Source organism: Pavona decussata, unplaced genomic scaffold, assembly GCF_977016875.1.
Source record: "Pavona decussata unplaced genomic scaffold, jaPavDecu1.1 SCAFFOLD_71, whole genome shotgun sequence".
Classification (NCBI taxonomy): Eukaryota; Metazoa; Cnidaria; class Anthozoa; order Scleractinia; family Agariciidae; genus Pavona; species Pavona decussata.
In genome coordinates this window covers 762,159-783,859 of record NW_028145490.1, presented here as the reverse complement: position 1 = coordinate 783,859, position 21,701 = coordinate 762,159, and the positions used below count along the sequence as shown (strand labels likewise).

Here is a 21,701-nt window from a genome sequence, read left to right as displayed (position 1 = left end):
TTTTTATTTTATTTTACTTATTTCCTCATCCTTTGGTACCACCTTGTAAACGTCATTTCCGCCGCGCCTATGTATTGCAACATCCTCCATAATATAATATTGTAACTTCATTTATATAATTTAGTAACATCTAAACCTGAAGAAGGCTGGTTTGGCCAGCCGAAATATTGTTTTAAAATATATTACGTTGTGTCAGCTTTGCAGTAGTCTTTGGACTTCTCATCGTCTTAAATGGAACATGACATAATTCTAGTATAAATAATGTAGAGTGCATTGATGAGAACCCACTGCATTCTAGTTACAATAATAATAATAATAATAATAATAATAATAATAATAATAATAATAATAATAATAATGATAATAATAATAATTTTTTTTAAACATTATTAAAATTGATTTCCAATTATGTTATTTAATTTTATTGCATGCAACCATACTTGTACAGTACGCTTAGAGTCATGTTGATTGTAAAATTTATTTTATTATTCGTTATTCAATAATAATAATAATAATAATAATAATAATAACAATAATAATAATAATCTTTATTTATATAGCGTTATTTCTACTTAAGGAAACCAATAACGCTTTACAATAATAATACTTGTAAAATATGTGATAATACATGAAAATAATAGATAGCAATACCTAAAATATACAAAGACTATAATATGAATAACTAAGCAAGATAAATATTAACAAGAAAAATAATTCAACAATAACAAAAGAGTCAAAAAGCTTCTTAAAAAGAACGTTTAAAAAGAAATGTTTTGATCTGCTTCTTAAAGGTGCTTAAAGATTCAGTTTCTCTAATATTGTTAGGAAGGCTGTTTCATAGCATGAGATCAAGACAAAAGCCTATGGCATCATCGACGTTAATTATTCCACTGCAAAAATTGAGCCAAACGGTGCATACTATACTACTTCAGGGAGAGTCGCCCTTTAGCTTTAAAATTGAGAGAGCCCATTCATTTTGGCTTAAGGGGTCTCTTTCTATCTATATTCTTTTTTTTCATTTACAGTAGACATACTTACATTGTACGCTAGTTCTGCATTGTGGGTCCAGGAGCGTGCGTCGTGTGTGCCGCTCGTGGTGGTGCTGTTGTACCAAGGGGACTAACGTTAACCACTAATCAATAAAAAAGACGCAAACTATTAACTTAAGAAGTTTCCGTTTTCTGTCGCGCATGTAGTCATTGTGATGTTCTGCAGTTCCGAAACTAGTTACAAAGAACCAGCTGCTAGCTCGAACACCTTGGGGGTATCTATCTGCTAGGCATCTCCTCTCATGAGATATATTCAGTGTAAAATATAATTGTATATTCTATATATTATGTAAAGTTTTTGACATATAACAATTTAAAAATGTTGACAGTGCAAGGAAATGTAAAATAAAGTTGTTTGTGTTGTTGTCTACAGATATAGCTATGATGATGCCGTAGGCAGTATAGATGAGGAAAGAGTGGGAAAATGTATCTCCAACGAAAACATAGAAAAAGAAAACAATTTTGAAAGTTTTGAAATTCAAACCTATTTTGCGTCAGTTATAGCTCATAGTTAATCAGCAGCACACAAGAAATGACATTTACGAGAGTGTTTTGACACTCTATTGCTCCCAAAGTGGCCGCGTTCAAAACAGGAAAAATATGGTAAAAAGTCAAAAGACCTAGCAAATGATGGCAAAGCAAGACTTTTCAGTGACCATCAGTTTTTCTACATCCGTAATCTGAAATGAGAATTACCTTTGCATTACCTACAACAATCAGCACTCCAATAAAGCATCAGTTAATGCCTTCATATGATCATGTATCGGATAACTATATGATATTATCCACAGACACAAATAAAGGCCATAACCTTGCACAACATAACGAACAGCACTAGGGGAGAATGGAGCTTAAAAGTTTTTATCTTGATAATTTTCCTCACAAACCAGTAGATAAGAATTGGGGGCTCAGGAACCGGGAGGATGGAGGATGAGTAGAAAATAGCCGGGGGGATGAGTAAACAATAGTCTAGAAGATGATATCATCAAAAACGATGACATCATAAGCTAAAAATAGAGAAACCGGGAGGTTTGGGAGGTATGAGGTCACAATAGCCCAGGAGGGTGACGTCATCCGAAAACAACGGTATAACGGGAGGTAAGGGAGTTAGGACGTCACAATAGCCCCCGGGTTGACATCATCAAAAAGCGATGACATCATCTAAAAATAGTATAGTGACATCATTGGGGTGGAGGAGTATTTTGTTCTCATTATAAAACGATGATCTCATAGTTTAAAAAAATAGAATAACCATAAAATAGTTATAAACCTTCCCGCTACGATGTCTATCATTCAGGGTGACGTCATCCGAAAACAATGGTATAACGGGAGGTTAGGGAGGTAGAACGTCATAATAGCCCCCCGGGTTGAGGTCGTCAAAATGATCACATCATAGCTAAAAATAGACAAAAATGATGTTATAGAATTATTTTTAACCACAGCGGTCTACAGATTTTTCATTATAAAAGAGAACATTTTAAGGATAAAACAGTATCTTGAACAATCTGCAGATAGAAGACACGCTTGTTTTACAGTTCTGAAATCATGTGTAAAGCAAACAAAAGTGGAAATTTGCTGGTGGATGAAATTGATTTACAAGCACAACTACTACAGAAGAAGATTTGGTAACACAGAGAGAAAGAAAAAAAATACAATAATGAAAAAACTATGAATTTAAAAGATTCTGAAAAAAGTCTCTTTTTCAAAACGCTACGTTTTCTCTTGTCTCTGAAATGCTTCGATAAATTATTGTAGACTTTTGCTCCACGGACGGCCCTTTGCCCACTCGCAAGCTCCAGGATCTACAATTTCTAAGCTAAAGAATCTGCATTCGGAAGTCTTTTTAGGAAAAACAAAACACAAATACGCGCGACACCCACGCGTGTGTCTGAGAAAAATAAAGACACATAACTACGAATGGCCCTTTTGTCTCCTTTTGTCCCTTTTGGCGTGGTTTTGGCCTTTCAGGCCTGGTTATGGTCTTTCTGGCCTGTGTTTGGCCTTTTTTGACACTCTATATAACCTGAATTTTCCCGAACACTCGGAAATAATGAAAAATATTTGCCTAAATTGCCTAAAACTTGTATTGCCTAAATTTGTCGCCCAGGCAAACTGGATTTATTGCGACCTTGAGGTATCTCACGTACCTTACGGAACAGATAAATCGAACGAAAGACGTTCTTTTGCTAGCATTTTCACGGGCTGTAAAGTTGCGGCAACGTTTAGCGAAATCAATTTCTCATAAAGTGGATACTTTATAAATTCATTAATGATGGTATTGTTAAGTAATCATGATAATGATAATATTCATAAACATGGACTTAGCAACACGTTCTTTAATTAAATGTGATCAGTGTTTTTGTTGACAGCAATTGAATCTCTAAAGTATTTATCATATCACATTAATATATTAATAGAGTTCCAGCTCAGTGTAGATTTTTGAAGAGGACAGAACTCAATCAAATGATCTTTGGCAATACTTGTGCTTCTTCCAGTCTAGTTTACTTAATACCTTAAACCCAAGTAGTTACCAGCACCTAATTCCTCGCTACAACATCACTGGTTTTCTAAAGGCCAGTGTCATCTATTTTTAGTGTCACTTTAAATAGCCCCAAAAACGTATTTGTTTCAATGGAATCGTCAAGATAATAGTTTAGTTTTAGTTAACCCTACTAGTAAACAGAAACTGTTTTTTTTATTATTTTTGGCTACGGAAGGCTAAGATGGAAATGGATTGCAACCTGAAACTGAAATTGGCCATTTTTTGAAAGTTCTTCCTGTGTATTTTAAAGAAGTCCCTTAAATTATTATGGTTCGTTCTTCGTAGAAGAAAAACCTTAATATTTTCTTCCCTTCGTTGTAAGAGCAATTTCATGTTCATGTTACAAAACAGTTTCCTTGTCAAATATTTGAATATAGTTGATCAACGGCAAAATCGCCGTGACAGTGCCCCTTTAAACATATGGGTCAAAAGAGAAAAGGAAATGATCTCCAAATATAAAATGTTAATACTTAAACAAATTCCCCCAAAAACTTACCATTAGAAACTTACGTAAAACAGTGAGAAGAATATGCATTGTAATGTTGGAACGAGTCATGGGTGAGGTCTCAACGATGAGAATGCTCCATAAAAGGGATATTAATTTTATAGCACCTCTTACAAATTTTCTAGTTTTTCACTTTGATTTCGGTTGAGCTTTTATGTGTTATAACAAGAAAATTGCCCAAGGAGACAAAATGTACTTTTATACCAAGCACTTTCTCTTCCTTCTTACATAATTTAAACCAAAGTTACATCACTGCTCAGTCTTGAGTTCCGAAATGTGGATCCTAAGAGGATCGCTATTTTCAGGAGCTAATTAAGTTGTATAATCATGGTGATCATTCAAAACTCCAGATTAGGTAGTAAAGATAATACAAATCACAAGATAACCACCTGCCAGTTAACTTGATCAAAACATATTTTCATCTTCCCTTACATAAGTGTCCATAAGGAGAACATGTTTTGGTGACGGAGGGGCCGTAATTTTTAAAAGTGAGTACGATAGTACGCAGAAACTGCATTTGTTCTCATTATTGAACGAGAGGGATAGAATCTCAATGTTGTACCATGCGTTAAATGTTAAAATACCTTATTTAAAGACATGAAAAGAGCCACAAATATGTGCATCTTTGTTACTTCACTTTGATCTTTAATCATGCACCAGTTAAGTTAAATTACGCACTATCTACCATAAATGCCCTATTAAGCCCCCTTAACCCCCCTCTGTTAAACGTACCACCCCCTCCCCCGTTTGCCACTGCTGTCCAAATAAACCCCTTCCCATTCATTCTATTAAGGAGGCTCGTAAGGACCTTTTTGTTGCTGTAGTTTTCTTCAAATGGTGAGAGTATACAAAAAGGTATTGGATCATGTGGGGTAACTATAAACATCTTATAGTGAAAGGATTATTGGTCATCGCAGTAGAATATAATAAGAAATAAATTTAAAATCGTTCGTCTCACGATTTATAATTAGTCACAAGAGTTGTAGATCATGACGTTTCGACTACGTACTGCTAGTCTTCATCAGGCGATGAAGTCGACTGATCACGCTTCAGTATTTATATCATGAAGGTTGGTCGTGATTGTTGGTTGTGATTGTCGGATTTAGTTCTTCGCTTCTTCGAGAAGAAACTGTCTCCTCAGCTGTCCTTAGGTGCTCGTCTCTCCTGTTGTATTTATTGATCGCTGGTGTTTAGGCATTCGGAATTTGTATTCCGTTAACCCTGTTGACGTTGTTAGGGGTGTAGCCTGGTGTGGATGTCTTCCTTGACCCTGTGTGTGTACCAATGTGAGTGTCTATCAATAAACGTTAACTCGTTCCAAAGCGGATCGTGGCTGGCCTTGTTAGCGCGCTCTGAAACGGCGGAAGTTTGGGTTTGAGCGTGTCGTATGTATCCGCTCGTGCTCTCTGATCCTTTTCTGCATAGGCCTCTTAACTTGCTTGTTGGGCAATACTTTAAAGTTAGTTCTGAAGTCGTAGTGGTTACCGTGGCGACAGGCCAGCTCCACAAAACAACAACTAACAACTTTTTTTATTGCTTTGAATTGTTAGAAAAAAACCCTAAACTCTTACACTGCTCTCGCTATATGAAAGTGCGGAAAAGTTATCTAGTAGATCTAATATTATATAAAAAAGGCATTTTTTCACCGAGAGAAAATTCAAACTTTTCTATTTGAAATGGCTTGCTGAATGTTTTATGCGTGCAAAAAATCAAGATAGGTCACCGTGCAAAATTTCGGGATACTTAAAAACAAGTGGTTCCTACAGGTTTGTTTTCGGTCACTGTGTGCGATTTTACACCGCACTTCCACTTCCGGTGGACTACGTGCGTTACTTTTGATATACATTTTGATTCAGTCAGATGAAGCGTGTACATTAGCCGTGGTATGGGTGGGTTTCGCGCGCGTGCAACTGGAAACCCTTTCGAGCCTCCTTAAGTCATCAGTTAATCCTCATTAATCCCATTTCATGGGATGGAAACTGCATATTGATGTAAAGAGTCAATTCAGCACTTATTTACTTCAGTTAGTTAGTTGGCGATTCTTTATTTTTTTTGTTCGTTTCTTGGAATTCTTTCTAGCGAAATCCTTTCACCGTTAAGATATAAAATTAAGGGTCTTCTCTAAAAAGTGACTCTGCCCTCTTCACGGGCCTCGAAATTAAAGCAGAGGGGATTATTAGTGCTTTTAGGATGATCTCATTCTATGTCAGCTATTGGTGCAGTATTATATGTGTAAAACTTTGGATGTAATAAAACAAGGGTAAATTAATGTTCAAAGTTAGGTCCTCAAGACAAGGCTTCTTGCTAACACAAGTTGTACTCCTAAAGAGAATAACGATGATGTTAATGATAATGATAATGATAATTCGTTTAAATACTTCTAGTCAAGATTAGAAAGACTTCTGCAAAAAATATTTTGAATTTGCAGGAATGTAGCATTTTTTGAGGCCCGGCGAAGTTTTAAAATTTCCGCCAAAAGGGGGGCCATTTTGTTTCACGACCGAGTTTTGGGGAGACAAGGTCTAGCAGCTATTGTTTGGTCTATCCGGGAACGGAGGATTGTTCGTTTACACCAGTTTCTTTGAAGAAAGGGCACGTGTAAAAAAATTTTGTCAGGCTTAGTTCAATTTTCATCTAGGTCTTTTGACCTATGTAGCTTCTTGTACATTTGTCGGTAGGTTAATATGATGATTTGAAGAATTTTGCAAGATAGTAAACCATTTGCTTAACAATGGCATGTGTTACATTGTGATCTCACAAATTATTTTGCGTTACGTGTTCTCACCTGTTTACTTTACAGCTTGTAGATTATTTTTAGCGGATGTTTTCTTATCCTGTTTGAAGTATTTAAACTAAGTTAAGCTGGGGTCGTATCAATCCATGATAACAGGACGAAGATTTAACCAAATGCAAAGTTTATTGAAAGAAATGTTTCGAATAACAAATACATTTATTTGAGCTGTAGAAGAATGTGAGGGTTAGGTGGACTTTAAATTAATACGTATTGTACGATACCTCGGTATTGCATTCTAGTAAAGAAAAAAATATTTTGGTCATTAATCTAGGTGTTCAATCGTTTCTGCAAAGCGTTTTGTTTCTTGGCATGAAAAACGTAATTTCATTGTGCGTTACTTTCCAAAATTGTATTCGCTTCCTTCACTTTGCTTGATTCTGTAATTGGTTCGTCACCTCGAGCTCCTGTGAAAAGATGATAAAGAGTAAGCCAAGAAAGGACCAATCAGTAGGTCACAATTGACAAAACCACAAAGTCAGCCGTTCAGCGAGATAGCATAACTATGGATTATACGGAAGAACGATGATCTAAAAATCAACATATTCTACTATTTTACCGTGCTGTGAATGTTTATCTTCCCTAGTACTATGAAATGACCGGTATCTTTTAAGGGGGGATTACACTTAAACGCCATTTTCCGCCACTTGACATGGTAAAATAAGAGAAATATTAGAATTTGTAGTTAATAATAAATAGACGGACACTAAGCTAGTCCACTAGCAACCTGAGGTGCTCTTGCGTGGTTATCAACTGTCTGTTGGGGTTCCAAAAATCATTTTCTTTCTTCTTCTCTTCTTAAAACCCCTTCAAATTTCATTCAAATGTAGGTGTAATGCCCCCTTAACTATTAGCTTAATGTTTCAAAGAACTATGGAGAGGTGGTGGTGTAGGAGTGAGCACGTTGAAAGTCAAATCTGAAGGTTGGTGGTTTGAGGATTAGCCTCTTCCTTGATCTTCTTTCCTTAGACACCATCATCATCATGCTCAAGTATTTAAAGGGATAAAAGGACATACTGTTGTAAGTAAATCCTCTGACGAGGTTTGGAATAAGTAGCAATATTCTTAATTACTTTATTGTGTGAGACCTAATACGTTTTTGTCACCCTTCATGCTTCAATAGATAATTGTTATCAGCTCTTTGCTGAAAATAGTATTTTTTCCTTCCAAAAAGTATTACTTACGCTGTCTTCTCCAAGAGCGTCCTGGTCTACCACGTCGTCCACCTCGTCGCCCACCTCCCCGACGTTTACCAGGTCGTCCTCGTCGTCCAGGTCGTCCTCGTCGTCCAGGTCGTCCTCGTCGTCCAGGTCGCCCTCGTCGTCCAGGTCGCCCTCGTCTTCTAGGTCGTCCAGGTCGTCCTCGTCGTCCAGGTCGCCCTCGTCTTCTAGGTCGCCCAGGTCGTCCTCGTCGTCCAGGTCGTCCTCGTCGTCTAGGTCGTCCAGGTCGCCCTCGTCGTCCAGGTCGTCCTCGTCTTCCAGGTCGCCCTCGTCGTCCAGGTCGGCCTCTTCGTCCAGGTCGGCCTCTTCGTCCAGGTCGTCCTCGTCCTCTAGGTCGTCCTCTTCGTCCAGGTCGTCCTCGTCTTCCAGGTCGCCTTCGTCCTCCAGGTCGTCCAGGTCGTCCTGGTGCTGGATTACGCAGGAAATATTTCACATTGTCTATGTAACTGATTGTTAAATAATTTCGGTCTTATATTGTCTTATATTACGTTCACCAGCATTCTCTAACAAACCGTTTTAAAGTATATAAGACAGAATTGTTGGTAATTCCTTGCTCAAAACCCTTAAGGTTTTCATATGAAAATAATAATAATAATAATAATAATAATAATAATAATAATAATAATAATAATAATAATAATAATGATGATAAATTTTTCTTTCCAACTCTGAGATGTATAAAAGCGTTCAATTTCACTTCCTGTGGGATACTGAATGCTGTGCATGATTTGAGGTGGGGGTAGTATAGGTGTAACGTTAATATTTTTTTCTTCAGTTGTTTCATTCTGATAATTCAACATTCCCATTCATATTTCGTCAACACAGTTTTTTTCCTTTGTACGCTTAAAACAATTTTGAAATTGAGAAACCGGAAAACTAACAATCATGTATTTACATTTGAGGCATACTATTTCCAGACCCCCGTTGTGCGCGCCTTCACGGTATTATGAAGGTTAATTCGGAAAGTGAAATTTGATGGTTTTGTATGTCTCAAACACGGCGAAGGAGAAAAAATTAAAAGGATACTTTCTCGGTTTTAAGATTTTATCAAACAAATGAAAAAAGTCTGCATATACACTCAAGGGTCAGCAACCGTCAACACTTGAAACAAAAGTTTCAAAGTTTCTACTGCAATTCAGAAATTTGATAATGTGCGTCGGGGACAAAATTCCGATATTGATCATGAAAGTAAAGTATATCACAAAGAAAAAAAACGTGTTTGAAAATACTGCCAGAGGATGTTCCAAAATCATCTTCTTTGTGGCGATGCTATCTGACCACATCTCAACATAATTTGAAGTTTCCTGTTGAATAATGTTCTAAGATATTAAGAAATCACCAAGAATTCGGAACAATCTTTTCCAAAATCTTTACTTGGGCAACGCAAGTAGGATCTGCTAAAAAGGAGAAGCTTTAAGTAGAAAGGATGTTGGTTTTTACAGCTGGGAATGTTTTTATAATATAAATTCTATCTAAGATAATACTTAAAGAATCCAGACGAACTGAAGAACACAGTTATCAATTTGTGAAATGACCATCTTAAAATACGCCTCTGACCGCAAATAATCCCAAGCCATAAATGAACAAAATGAATCGGTTAGTGACCCACGGATTCCAACTGAATCATGCATGGTAACATTGAGTGGAATTAATGCCCGCTGGAATCATTTGCCTGTTCTAAGTTAAGATAATTCTAATTAAAGGTAAAAGTTAGTATACTAATGCTACCAATTCTGTTCAACTGGTTGTCAAAGCAATGTATTATACTTACAATTTCGGCACTGCGACCTGTACAGAAGATTAGCTTGCCGCGCATCAGTAGAACTTAAGCCTTCTCGCTGACCAATAACGTTCTGGAACTGAATGATACGTTTTAAGTTTTAATTTCTCCAAGAATTACCAATGGTCGAGAAACTAAATCAACTGAACACTCGAAAAAGTGTCTTACTGATCAAGTTTGCAAAAGCCTCAAATTTAGTTAAAAATAAAAAAATAAAATAAAAAATGTCGGATGTGCCTCGCTTTTTTAACCCGCTACTCAGGGTTTTGAAATTAGAACAAACACTTCTCATCGTGTTTGATGTATTACTTAAAAAAGAAAAAAAGGTTATGGCGTTTCATTAAGAAAATAATGGTTTTTTTTTAAGCTATGACGAGAGGACGGACCTCTTTTGACTGATACTTGTGAACGTGACATGAGCCAATGCCTGGGTTTAGGCTATAGTGCTTAGCTTGTTCGTTCTTTTTTTTGCGTTTTTATGGACCTCGACTGAAAAAGGAAAGTGTTAATTTTGCCCTTTACTGTTCCGCTGAAGAAGGGGGTCATTGCATTGCGAAATGATTGTTATGTATGCCAAAGCAACCATGATAATAACAAACAAAAGTGCAATTGACATCAACTAGCTAAGGGAGCTTTAAGAATTGCTTTTTTTTCTTTCAACACATCAGAAAACCTTGACTAGTGCTAGTGTAGTAACCTACCCTTCGCTGCTTAGTTTGGATTGTGGGTTGTTGGTTCTTGCTGAATGCTTTACTTCCATAATGCATCACGCTTCTATAATCGTACGGGGTTCCAAGAGAATCAATAACCGATCTGGGGTACTTGCGGAAATTATTCTCCTTCCCTAAAATGAATTTGTTGGTAATTATGAATAACATATAAAGAATTTTAAGGCCAGATGCGATGGAGAAAAAGGAAACGAACGAGATAATAATAATAACAATAATAATAGTAATAATAATAATAATAATAAAAATAATAATAATAATAATAATAATAATAAATAATAATAATTATAATAATAATAATAATAATAATAATAATAATAATAATGATAATAATAATAATAATGAGAAGAAGAAGAAGCGAATAAGTGCGCTTTATAGTGTAAAAATAAGTCGAGGGCTTTCCTAAATATAAATTAACTTTAACTTTTAAGGAAGAGAGATTCGTAGTAGCCCGAATGATTAAAGGAAGAGCGGTAGACATAAATGTGCAATCACCAAGAGTCTTGAAGGAATTTGCTCGAGGATGCTTAAGCAAAACTCCATTGTCAGTGCTGCGAAGGTAAAGTGGCAAGGTGACTTTCATTGGTAACTGAAATGATGTCTGACAGGTAGGGAGGAGCTAAATCATGTAAAACTTTCAAAGTTATAACGAGCATTTAAAATCAATCCACATTCTGACTAACAGCCTGTGAAATTCAAGTAGGACCGGCGTAATATGGCAAGATTAAGGTAGGCAACAAGCAGGAATTTAGAACTCCCTGCAACGTTGAAATAACATTATTTGGTAAGTTGTAGTAATCCGTATAAGAGACCACTAGAATAACCAAGCCTTCTGGTTTTACAATATATAAATGATCAATCGGCAATTTATTAAGTCTACAAACTGTTTAGGCCATGGTGTAATCCCATGCACAGTAAAATTATATTCCTAAACAATTTTTAGACGAACTCATTTAAAGGCCAAAGAAAAGAAATCTGCAAAGATAAAACATGTTATTTTTTGTGAATTCGTCCTTATCTATAATATGCACCTTGTTACCCTTTCATTTGCCATACAAAGTCATTTTCAATCCACTCTACTGAGGCTTTGTTTGGGCAGTCTGTCCATTAATGCTTAATATTTAATGTTTCCCCGTTACCTCATTAAAAAGTTGTTAGATTACCTGGCTCTATGTTAGTAGTCAATATCGTGATAAACTGGTCCCTGTCAGGACGCGACTGTTCGTGGTGGAAACCGACGGCATGTCCTGGGAAGAGAAACGTTTTTAACATCATGAATTTCTCAAATTGAATCATGCTATTTTGCAGACTTTACTCGACGGAAGACCATTACAGTTACAACAAAAATTGCACAATCGCTATTTTAGCAGTTGCAAAAAGAATGCATGAAACGGACATTGAGCCAGCTTAATGTGCAGTGTTCTACTAACTGAAACATCCGGTCTCGATCAGCCAAATGTTTCTCTTTTCGTCCCACTGAAGTTTCGTTCATAACTGCAGTAAGGCAATTAAACTAGGCTCAATCCTAGCAGTATGCAGGATGTTTGTTCCATGATCCTAGTTTAATGGCCTTAATTAGCTCCTAGGAGTCTCCTGTAGCTCAGTGGTAGAGCATCCGAACTAGTAATCGGAAGGTCTTAGGTTCGACTCCTAATAGGAGCACTCGGATTATTTTCCGAGTGTGCCTGTGACACTTACTTGAATAATACACTATTCTCATTTATCCACCAGGCTTGAAATATTCCATCACATTTATTCCAACAATGATGTAATTATTCGGCATAAATCCGCAATTTTCCATTAGGTTGTTCGTTTTCGATGCGAGCTGAAATTGATGGACGGAAACCGGTCTTGTAGAATATAAATACCGGAAGATATTTGTATTAAGTTGTTGACGTTATTTGTAATCCACTGATGAAAGTCGCATAAAAGCAGTATTTGTTGTACTCTCGACAGGGAAAAACTTCGACAGCAAACATACTCGTGTATTTCGACACTAAAATACCAACTATAAGCTATTGAGACTATTAATACTAGGAAATCACCAAAAATTTACCGATTTCATGAGCAACAATCCCCCTTGTCCAGCATCCCGTAGCAAGGAAAATTTCCTGACGTCTTCCAAGTCGTCCCACGAATGAGGCACAACTGGTAAAGAAAGGACGCTGGTTTAAAATTAAAATACGTTGTGAGTTAACATTATTCATGTAAGATATCTTGACGCTTGATGATCCAGGAGTTTCATCTTTGACAGTGACAGTATCAGGGATGCTGAATTGAAATTTCTTCAGTAAATTTTATCTTACCCAGAACCAGGTACAAAGCTAACGTAGGCTGCTTCACTTGATCTACGTTTGAAGCGTATGCACGTCTTTCTTGTCCATTCATCCATTCCTTGTCTTATTGCGGCCATTGCTCGGCGATCACGAGCTACAACAAACAAAGATAAACGCAATTAGACGGCCCTGGTTTTCATGTTCTGCAGGAATTTTCCTCTTCTTCTTTAGCGCTCTGATGGTAATCTATTGTTTTCGTTAGAATTTTTCAAATACTTGGGGATTACGGTTTTCAAGGTCGCGATGTCAAATTTCCAGTGAGGGAGAAACTAAAAGCTTAGGCACCTAATGTGTCTTTTTTCTGACGAGAGACTTTGGTTTCATTTCATTTTGACAGCTTGTGAATGAGCGCTAACAACTCGTTTGAGATTCCTCTGCGCACAATTTTAGAAAAGCGTAATAACGACTTTAGAGAAAGATTTGAAAATAAACTTGAAACATCACCATTTCACGTTCATAACCTAAAATAATTTGGCAGACACGTCAGATTGAGCAGAAAAAATGTTACAAGTGCCGTGCTCATTCGTAGCAACGTCCACTTGAGATAAGGGGTAGAGTTATTGTTTGGAAAAATTTCCGAGCAATCAACGAAAACTAGTTAGCCTAAGAACAACGTGATTCTCTGATGAAACGCAGCGAAGTTTGTCTCAAAACAAAGTAAACCCCACCTTCGCTTCAAATCAAAGTCCAGGTCACTAATAAAAAAAATGTAACCTGGGCTATTAGTCCCTAAAATCGAGGAGAATGATAACAGGATATTTATCGAGTTCGGATGCAGCCAGGTAAACATTCGTACAGCCACTATCCACCGAGATAGAAGAGAATATTTGTCGTCCTATCACATACAAGAATACAAAAAAGTCCAAGAAATGACAGAACAAAGACGTAATGCAGGCCATTTTTTAGTTATGGAAATATATTTCCACATGTTTTCACACTCGGAAAGCTGTCCGCCTGGGTGTTTATCATGGTGTCCGGAATAGCCATTAAACTCTTCACCGTGGCGAAACTGTGGTCAATCATAAGCATAAAAACATATTTAATGCTAGGCAGAAGAACAAAGATTAAACTACTATAATAGGAAAATATTTTTATTTGGCCATCTTTGAAACCGCTGACGCTGTTTATGTTTGCAGAAGCAAACAAAACAAGCAAACTTATTTGGCACTTTCAACGAGAATTTCCCTGAAAGAGTTCTCGTTGTTAACTGACTGTATTTCCATTAATTTATAGATGGTACTTCCCTTGACAACGGGCAGAACAGGAATTCGAGGAGGTCGGTGATTTTTGACCCACTTGCGGGTGCTAATATTTCTTATTTAATATTGTTCGAGATCATCAGCCCGAAGTTCTCCTCAGGGAAACTTTTCTCAGGTGTTTTATTTATTGAATTGAACTATTTTAAGAATTAACACAAGGTTTAAGTTTAAGCCGACTCAGTTGTTGGAAAATGCATGAATGAAGGTGAAGCCATTTTCAACAGACAATTAAACCTCGTACCAATGCTTTTGGTTCCTTTATAGGACAACGAAACGGCCAATTTTCACTCGAAGACCAAAGTGCGTTCGGCTTGGTTTTGCTTTTAGCGCGCTCTGTAGTGCATTCACTCTCATGTCTTTCCCCGTGCTCGGTGGCATTTCCTTATTTTTCGTAATTTGATTGGCCACATTAATTGCTTTTATTCGTTTCAGGAGATTGATAAGGGGGTTCTTTCAACCATCCGATGGAGCCCAATGGCTTGTAAAAAACCTTGAGCAACTACAACCTATTTGCATTATTAATTGCCGCTCCAGTGGAACATCTGCAAGCTACATTTTTTTTTAGTTTAAAACAATGTTTTCAAAGATAAATATATTCTTCTTCTCTTATATAGGCAAAATAAATTAACGGTATTCTTTCTATGAAACTGCCGTAAGCTCAAAATGCAAGGAAATGTAACGTTTTCATCTTTTCTAAACCATACCTAACCATTTTGGGAGAACTTGCTGTTTTTACAAAAAACAAAAAAACAAACAAACAAAAAAAAAAAAATAAATAAATAAAAGGTTCGGAGTATAGCTGAATCCTCAAGACCGCAACTCGATAATCACATTTTAATTGGTAAAAGACATAATTTGCTGCAGATGTTTACCTCTCGTTATGTTCAAAGTGTCGAATTAGCTTGGAAACTGCTGGATAAAAATAAACGTCGATAAAACTGACGTGACCGTGTGACTTCACGCGTTCGCTATCTATTGTTGCAAGCATAGACTACACTGTCAACCGCCTCCTCCACCTAATCCACAGGGGGTGCGGGAAAGACAGTCTCTCTCTCCCGCGCTCCCTGTGGGATAGGGGGAGGAGACGGCTGACATTTCAGACTATTGCAAGCAGTTTTCGCTACTTGTTTGTTTATTTTACTGTCATCACAAATCAGTTACCGCAAACTTACCAAGACCTGAACTGATTTCATAGGGTACCATTCCACCTGGCCACAATCTGTTTTTCGTCGAACCTCTTTTCCTGTCACTATCGACATCCATGCCATGCTCAGCCTTATAACGCTGCCTCGGTGTAAGAATCATGTCTCCCTCAAAAAATCTAGAGTCATCAATACCAGCGTTTTCTGCAAAAGAAGTGTCATCAATTCGGCTTGAGGACGGTGCCTACCAATAAAAGAAGTATTTTTGTTTGGTTTACGAGAATGCGGGGAGGGCAGACTTTAGCAAGGGCTATTGAAATCAAAAAAGAAAATTGGGGGTAACCACGCATTTTTAGAGATGATTAAGCAACGATTATTCTAAAAAGCAATAAAATACAAAGCAATGTATGGCGTTTTTTCTAAATTGAAGCTTTATTATCTCTGAAAAATGCAAGTTACCCCCAATTTTCTTTTTGGATACCGAAAACACTTGCTAAATTTTGCTTTCTCCACATAGTTTTAAACCGCGCAAAAATATCCCTGTATTAGTAAGCACCACCCATAGAAAACCCGAGTACCTCGAGATGTGCAGAACGTACGCACAGTAACAAAAGTAGGCACTGTCCTTAGAACATTACGCAATAGTTAAACTGCATTTAGGTGGAAACTGGTTGCTAGTAAGAGCACTTTCTTTTCATTGCAAAAATAACTTTTGTTGAATAGCCGACTATAAACAGCTAGTGAGGCAATCCTGGGATCTGTTTCTGAAACTCTCGAAAATTGTTGGGCTCGAGAAGCACTTTTAAATCCGTTTTTTTATCAGTTAGTGGCAGTCTTTCCCCCAAACTAGCAAACTAGAGTTTCTTCTATTTGATCTTTCATCCGCAGTTCAAAATATATGTTTCATATATTTACATTCATTTATTAATCCTTCACGGGTATATTACGAACTCACAACATTATCAGCTCCCAGTTGGCTTGATAGGTCAATTGGTAGAGCACTGCACCGGTATCGCAGAGGTCATGGGTTCGAATCCCGTTCAAGCCTGAATTTTTTCAGGCTTTCTTTACGCAACTGCTTTAGTTGCGTACTAACTGCGAGGATCTTTCTTCTATTTGATCTTAACGTGTTTCTTGCAAATCATGCAAAGTTTTTGAGGGAAATCGAATTTTTGAAGATAAAGATCGTTCACATAAAAAAAGTTTTCAGGAGAGTTATGAAACCCACATCAGTCCTCCGCGGACTAACAAATCCGAAGCAAGGCTTACCGTCAGCGTTGTGCGATGCACCAAAAACTGCTTTGGCCAACAAAAGAATGGCAAGCCACTTCATGTTGCTCGATGCGATGAACAGTGGAGTAAAACACCTACAATGAAGTTGATAGATGTGTTTGTTTAGTCAGTGACACAAGGATACTTTATAAAGTTGTTAAAATTACTGCAGAAGTTACCAGATGCTAACTCTTCTCAGATACAATAGCTTCAAAAAACAGAAAATACAGCTAACACAAATAATTGACGTTCCCCAGTGACCGGGCCCCAGAAGGAACATATCAATAAGAACTCACCAGGTTGGGCTAATGCAAGTCTCCCTATAGCCCCCCCAGCACTTGCTGGAGATTCACTGACAAGCTGAAAGTAAGCCAAGAATGATACATGAGTTGTATGATTTATGCTAATGAAGCAAAATGCAAAATGTACACAGTGACGCCAGCGAAGATTCTCCTTGGCCTATGTCCAGTCTCCCAATCAGTGTAAAGATCGCCTTTTTCACTCCTGCTAGTTTTCCCTTCGCTTGATCCTCTTTGCCTAGCCCACGCAGCCACTATTTTAACCTAATAAAGGGGACGTATCACGAGAATTCGATGTCATTTCAAAACCCAAAAATGTTTGTCTGTCAACAGAATCCAAAATATTATTGTCTAGTTTTGTTATAATTTATTCCTCCGGTGTAATAAAACTGCCGATTAGTGCCTCTGGCCAGAGATAGAATGGATTTAAACTTGAAAAATGTTAGGCTAACGCCAAAATGTGCTAGAACAGATTACGAGTTGTTTAACTCTCACTTGTAGAACAGAAACTGGATTGCAGCCAAATGTTCTAACAGATTTTGATAGGTAATGAATGGAACTTTCCAGTGATATGTAGAAGAGTCTGTGAGTACGAGCCACTTTTGCAATTTATTCCTTTCAACTTGGGTTAAATCGCATGTTGCGATAACTTTGTGCCCTTAAATTTATTACAGTAATTGAAGCTTACGATTGCAGCTCATCACATTGTAAACGTGAAGGGTCATCGTTTATGACAAGCGAAAAGGAGGTTTGAATGATCTGTATTCTCCAAAACTAACAGCTGCAAGTCTTGCAAAATTCACGAACTCGCCTGTGGGTTTTGAGCACAGCCCGGGTTGCGAAAAGTCCGAATCACAAATTTTTAAGAAAATTAAACTTCTCCGTTTGTATTTCATATTTGTTTCCTACTTGCCAACAGAAGTTGAGGGAAGAGTTATCAGCGGAAATCTACTTTTTAGATAAAAATTGAATATGAAGTTCTTAGGGTAGTCGCTCTTAAATTAATCTTTATAGACGGCCCATCATAAGCAGCTTTATGGCGAATACTCATCAGTACAGAAACATTTACCGTTTCAATTGTCTCTGCACGCCTTATAGAACCGGAGATATTACATTTTTTGTTTGCCGTGACGCCTTCACTTTCCCGTTCGCCTTTGCGACTAAAAATAACACAATTTCATAAACCTTCCTGGTAAGCAAAAAGCCTATTAGTAGATGGCGCATCCTGAACACTTTTGTAGGGAAATTCACCTTTAAGTGCAGAGTATTTTACCGTATCAATCGTCTCTGCAAACCTTATAGACACTGAGATACAAATTAATTATGTCTGCTGTGAGTCCACAAATTCACCCCTTGTTTGCCATAGCCTGTGAACAGGCTCCCAAGCAGGGAATTGGGTGAAACGAAAAATCACTGAGCGAGCCGGACGAGCGGGATGCGTCAAGGGGCAAGAAAGAAAGGGAGGGAGCTTGTGGACATTCTTTCAACGCCGCTGGTCTGAGATACCAGATTCTGGTATCATGATTTGATTGGTTAGATAGATGATTTTTGACAGCTTTGGCCGTTGACACATTAAATCGTTTAATGTCGCGCGGTGTACATTTGCATAAATTGTGAAGCTTCTTCGGCTTGCAGTTTGGAGAGGTGGAAATCGAACAAAGCTACCCATCAAATCATTGGGCTTATAAAAGAGCTGAATTGAAGATATTTCTACAATCTGCAGCTAAAAAGGAAGATGTTTTTGGAATACTTTCCGACTGGTTTCGACAAGACTTTGATCTTCCAGGTTTTTCCTTGCGTGCTAAAAGAAATGTTGAACTTTAAATCCTCTACGTTTGTAATTACCGTTAGTGTTAATAATGAAGGACAAATGCATAGAACAGGACGAAGGAGGAATGTTTTCCAACACTGAGTTGTACAAAGGTTTTAGGAATGAAATGCAGACTGCAGGCTATGTATAAGATGCAGATTTATCGCCCAACTGCCCTTTTTGCCTAAGGCGTGAACATTATTTCCTCAACTATCAAGCAAAATGATATAACAAATGGTAAAAAATAAAATCGCTGATATGGATGTCCTCAAATTGTTTTAAGTGCAGTTGTGGAATGTTTGATGTGTTCTAAGAGCTCTTTTAAAAGCTCCGCCAATTAGCGAAGATCACCTGTGAGCTTTATTTTGCTGTTCAATTTTCTGAACGATTCCTGAAAAATTATTTCCGTCGATCTGCCATAACAGAAGTTCTTTTTACTCACCTTTATCGAAGTATCCAGTCGAAAGTTTAGAAGGAGGTTGCCTAATAATTCTGGGTCACTCGCTTTTTCTGTGGGCAAAGGCACCGATAACTTAGCTTACATGAAAAAGCTTTATCATATAACTTTTATACCTCTCTAACTACTATTTTTGTACGTATTAACACTTCTAATGTAGCTTATATTTCATTTGAATATAGGCCGCATTTTCCGGAGAACACCCACGTCCTAACCGCGAAAACGTACGGAATATCTCCTGATACTTAGCCCACGCAGCTGTAGGCCAACTTGGCTAAAATTAGATGATACTTCGCAAGATGCAGCAGGATAATTGTTGTGAAACCTTGTAATGTAATATATTGTATTAGCTATATTTTGTCAAAACTACGTCAATAACAAGATAATTATACCCATTTCTATGTCAACCTGACAAGAGAAACGTTTGTCTTGATGTGCATTTACTTTCTTAGTTTTACTGTTTCTCGAACAGTTGAAAGGTCGCGAAATTCACTGGATGTCAGATCGCGGCTTATCATATTACATAGATCACATGACTCAATTTTATCTATGGCCATTTGTGTTATGATGGACGTTGAGGATAAAACGTCCTATTATTCTCAGTCACTAATCTCTGAGATCATAGAGTGATTTGTCAACATATAATAAGTTTCGATTGCTCCATCTTGTCATAACATTAAATGATTATTTTAGCTTCACTCCCTTCATTTCCGCCCATTTTACTTAGCCTCGAAAGCCTGTGTCACTGCGCACAAATTTACAAGTATCTCTGATATATATGTATGTTTTTAATAAATTATATAAATACTCCCCTTTTTTGTAGATAGTTCTAAACATTGTAAAATAAACTTGTTCTGGTTCAATTTGGAAAATATTTGTCTATATACAAACCCACGATATTGGGATAACGATGGAGAGTTATATTTAACTTTGAATTTCTGATAACTACTTAAACACTTAAACACATGTTTAGAATACTACTTGAGAAAGTTGTGTGTGTACCATGACCCTGGCAATAGGTGGAGATGTCAAATGCAGTTATAACTGAGCAGCTGCAGTTATCTAAAGTTTAGTACCATCCTTGATGGAGAGCAAACATTCTACTTCCCTATGTCACATTGGCTTGCACCTTTCCGGTATGTAGCTACAGGTGAATGTCATGACGCGCGACTGATATTGTTGACTGCTAAGTCAGATAATTTATAGAACAGACCCTTAAAACTAACCGAGTTCATGTTTAATCGATATAACATGGCAGGTACGTCCACGTACGTTTGCCAAACATTCTGAAACACACTAGCCACTCTTAAAGTCAAATGCGAATAAATTGTCATAACGGGACATTCCATAATTCATAATTAAGTTATAAAATCATGTTGCCTGCCTCAAATGGAAGGTGTGTATCAATATTGTTTATATTCTTTTAAGTTACAACAACATCCAATATTTACAATTTTGGTATAAATAGCATGTGATAAATACATTACAGTGGTACCAAAATTCAAATATAAGATGCAAAAATTTCGCCCTAACGTAACACTCCATAATCCAGTGGTGATACAAACTGGAAAAAAAATCCATGATTTGGTTCGTAGAAACTAAAAAAAAAAAAAAAACGACAACAATTTCTTAAAGAAAATAGAAAATTAAGACTGTTTAACTGTCTAAGTTGCAATAGCACTCTACTATTCATTTCAGCTAATTATCAGTTAAAACTGTAAATGGTTTGAACCCAGGAGTCTTCCGTACTTATAATTATCAGTTAATTAAAAGATTTGTGTGGTGTCTCAGTTTCTGAAAAATTTGGTGAAAAATGCTGGTGTTATAAATTAAGGATGGTTTCTTGATATACGTTAATTGTTTCATTGGAAAATATTGTAAGTATGTGACAGAATATCATATTTTCCTACTACACAATATGCCGAGTACACGATAGTTTTCTGATATTTTCGATCACCCAGGACATGACATGAGATGACATTTGCCTGAAACACCTTGTCGTAATCCTGTCGTTGTTTTTTCTTTGCTGCAAATCAACTATATTCAAACTTGCCGAGGCCAAAGTGGGTCAATAGCAGTCGTAAATCTCACCTTCGAGCGCTGGCGACCTTTGTAATGTTCTGAGGTCTGATCGTCGTCACAGGTTGTATGTTTAACACCTGTCATGGTAACAAAAAAAAAACAAACAAACAACAACAACAACGACAATGACTCATGACCGAAACAAAATAAAACAAGACAGGACAAAAAAGGATCATTCGAAGATCATATGGAGGAGGTCGTGTCCTGCTTTTAGCAAATGCTTTTTTTGGATGCTGTTGCTGACACCTATTTGGTTACCACTTACAGTTCAATTTCCGCTCGCTGACCTCTAAGTTAGACTAAATACGCCACGTCCTTATTTAATTACTGTGCATGAAATGGACTTAACTAGTGAGGTTTCACGGCATTCACACTAGCTGTCTTTTTCTTCTCCGCAATAAAGCGCTTGCCTTTCAGAAAATAATAGAG

The 21,701-nt window shown here is 37.1% G+C and overlaps 1 protein-coding gene across 1 annotated transcript; it reads right to left on the bottom strand.

Annotated features, from left to right (window-relative positions):
* Nucleotides 1-7,040: 7,040 nt before the first annotated feature.
* LOC146477194 (nematocyst expressed protein 6-like) lies at nt 7,041-16,945 on the bottom strand. Its single transcript, XM_085113573.1, has 10 exons — nt 16,921-16,945; nt 16,622-16,719; nt 15,383-15,556; nt 12,922-13,045; nt 12,672-12,763; nt 11,779-11,862; nt 10,589-10,731; nt 9,879-9,966; nt 8,072-8,515; nt 7,041-7,294 (listed from the first exon to the last, which is right to left on the bottom strand). The coding sequence occupies exons 2-10, from the start codon at nt 16,683-16,685 to the stop codon at nt 7,215-7,217; spliced, it is 1,293 nt and encodes a 430-aa protein (XP_084969699.1). The 5' UTR covers nt 16,686-16,719; nt 16,921-16,945; the 3' UTR covers nt 7,041-7,214.
* Nucleotides 16,946-21,701: the final 4,756 nt, after the last annotated feature.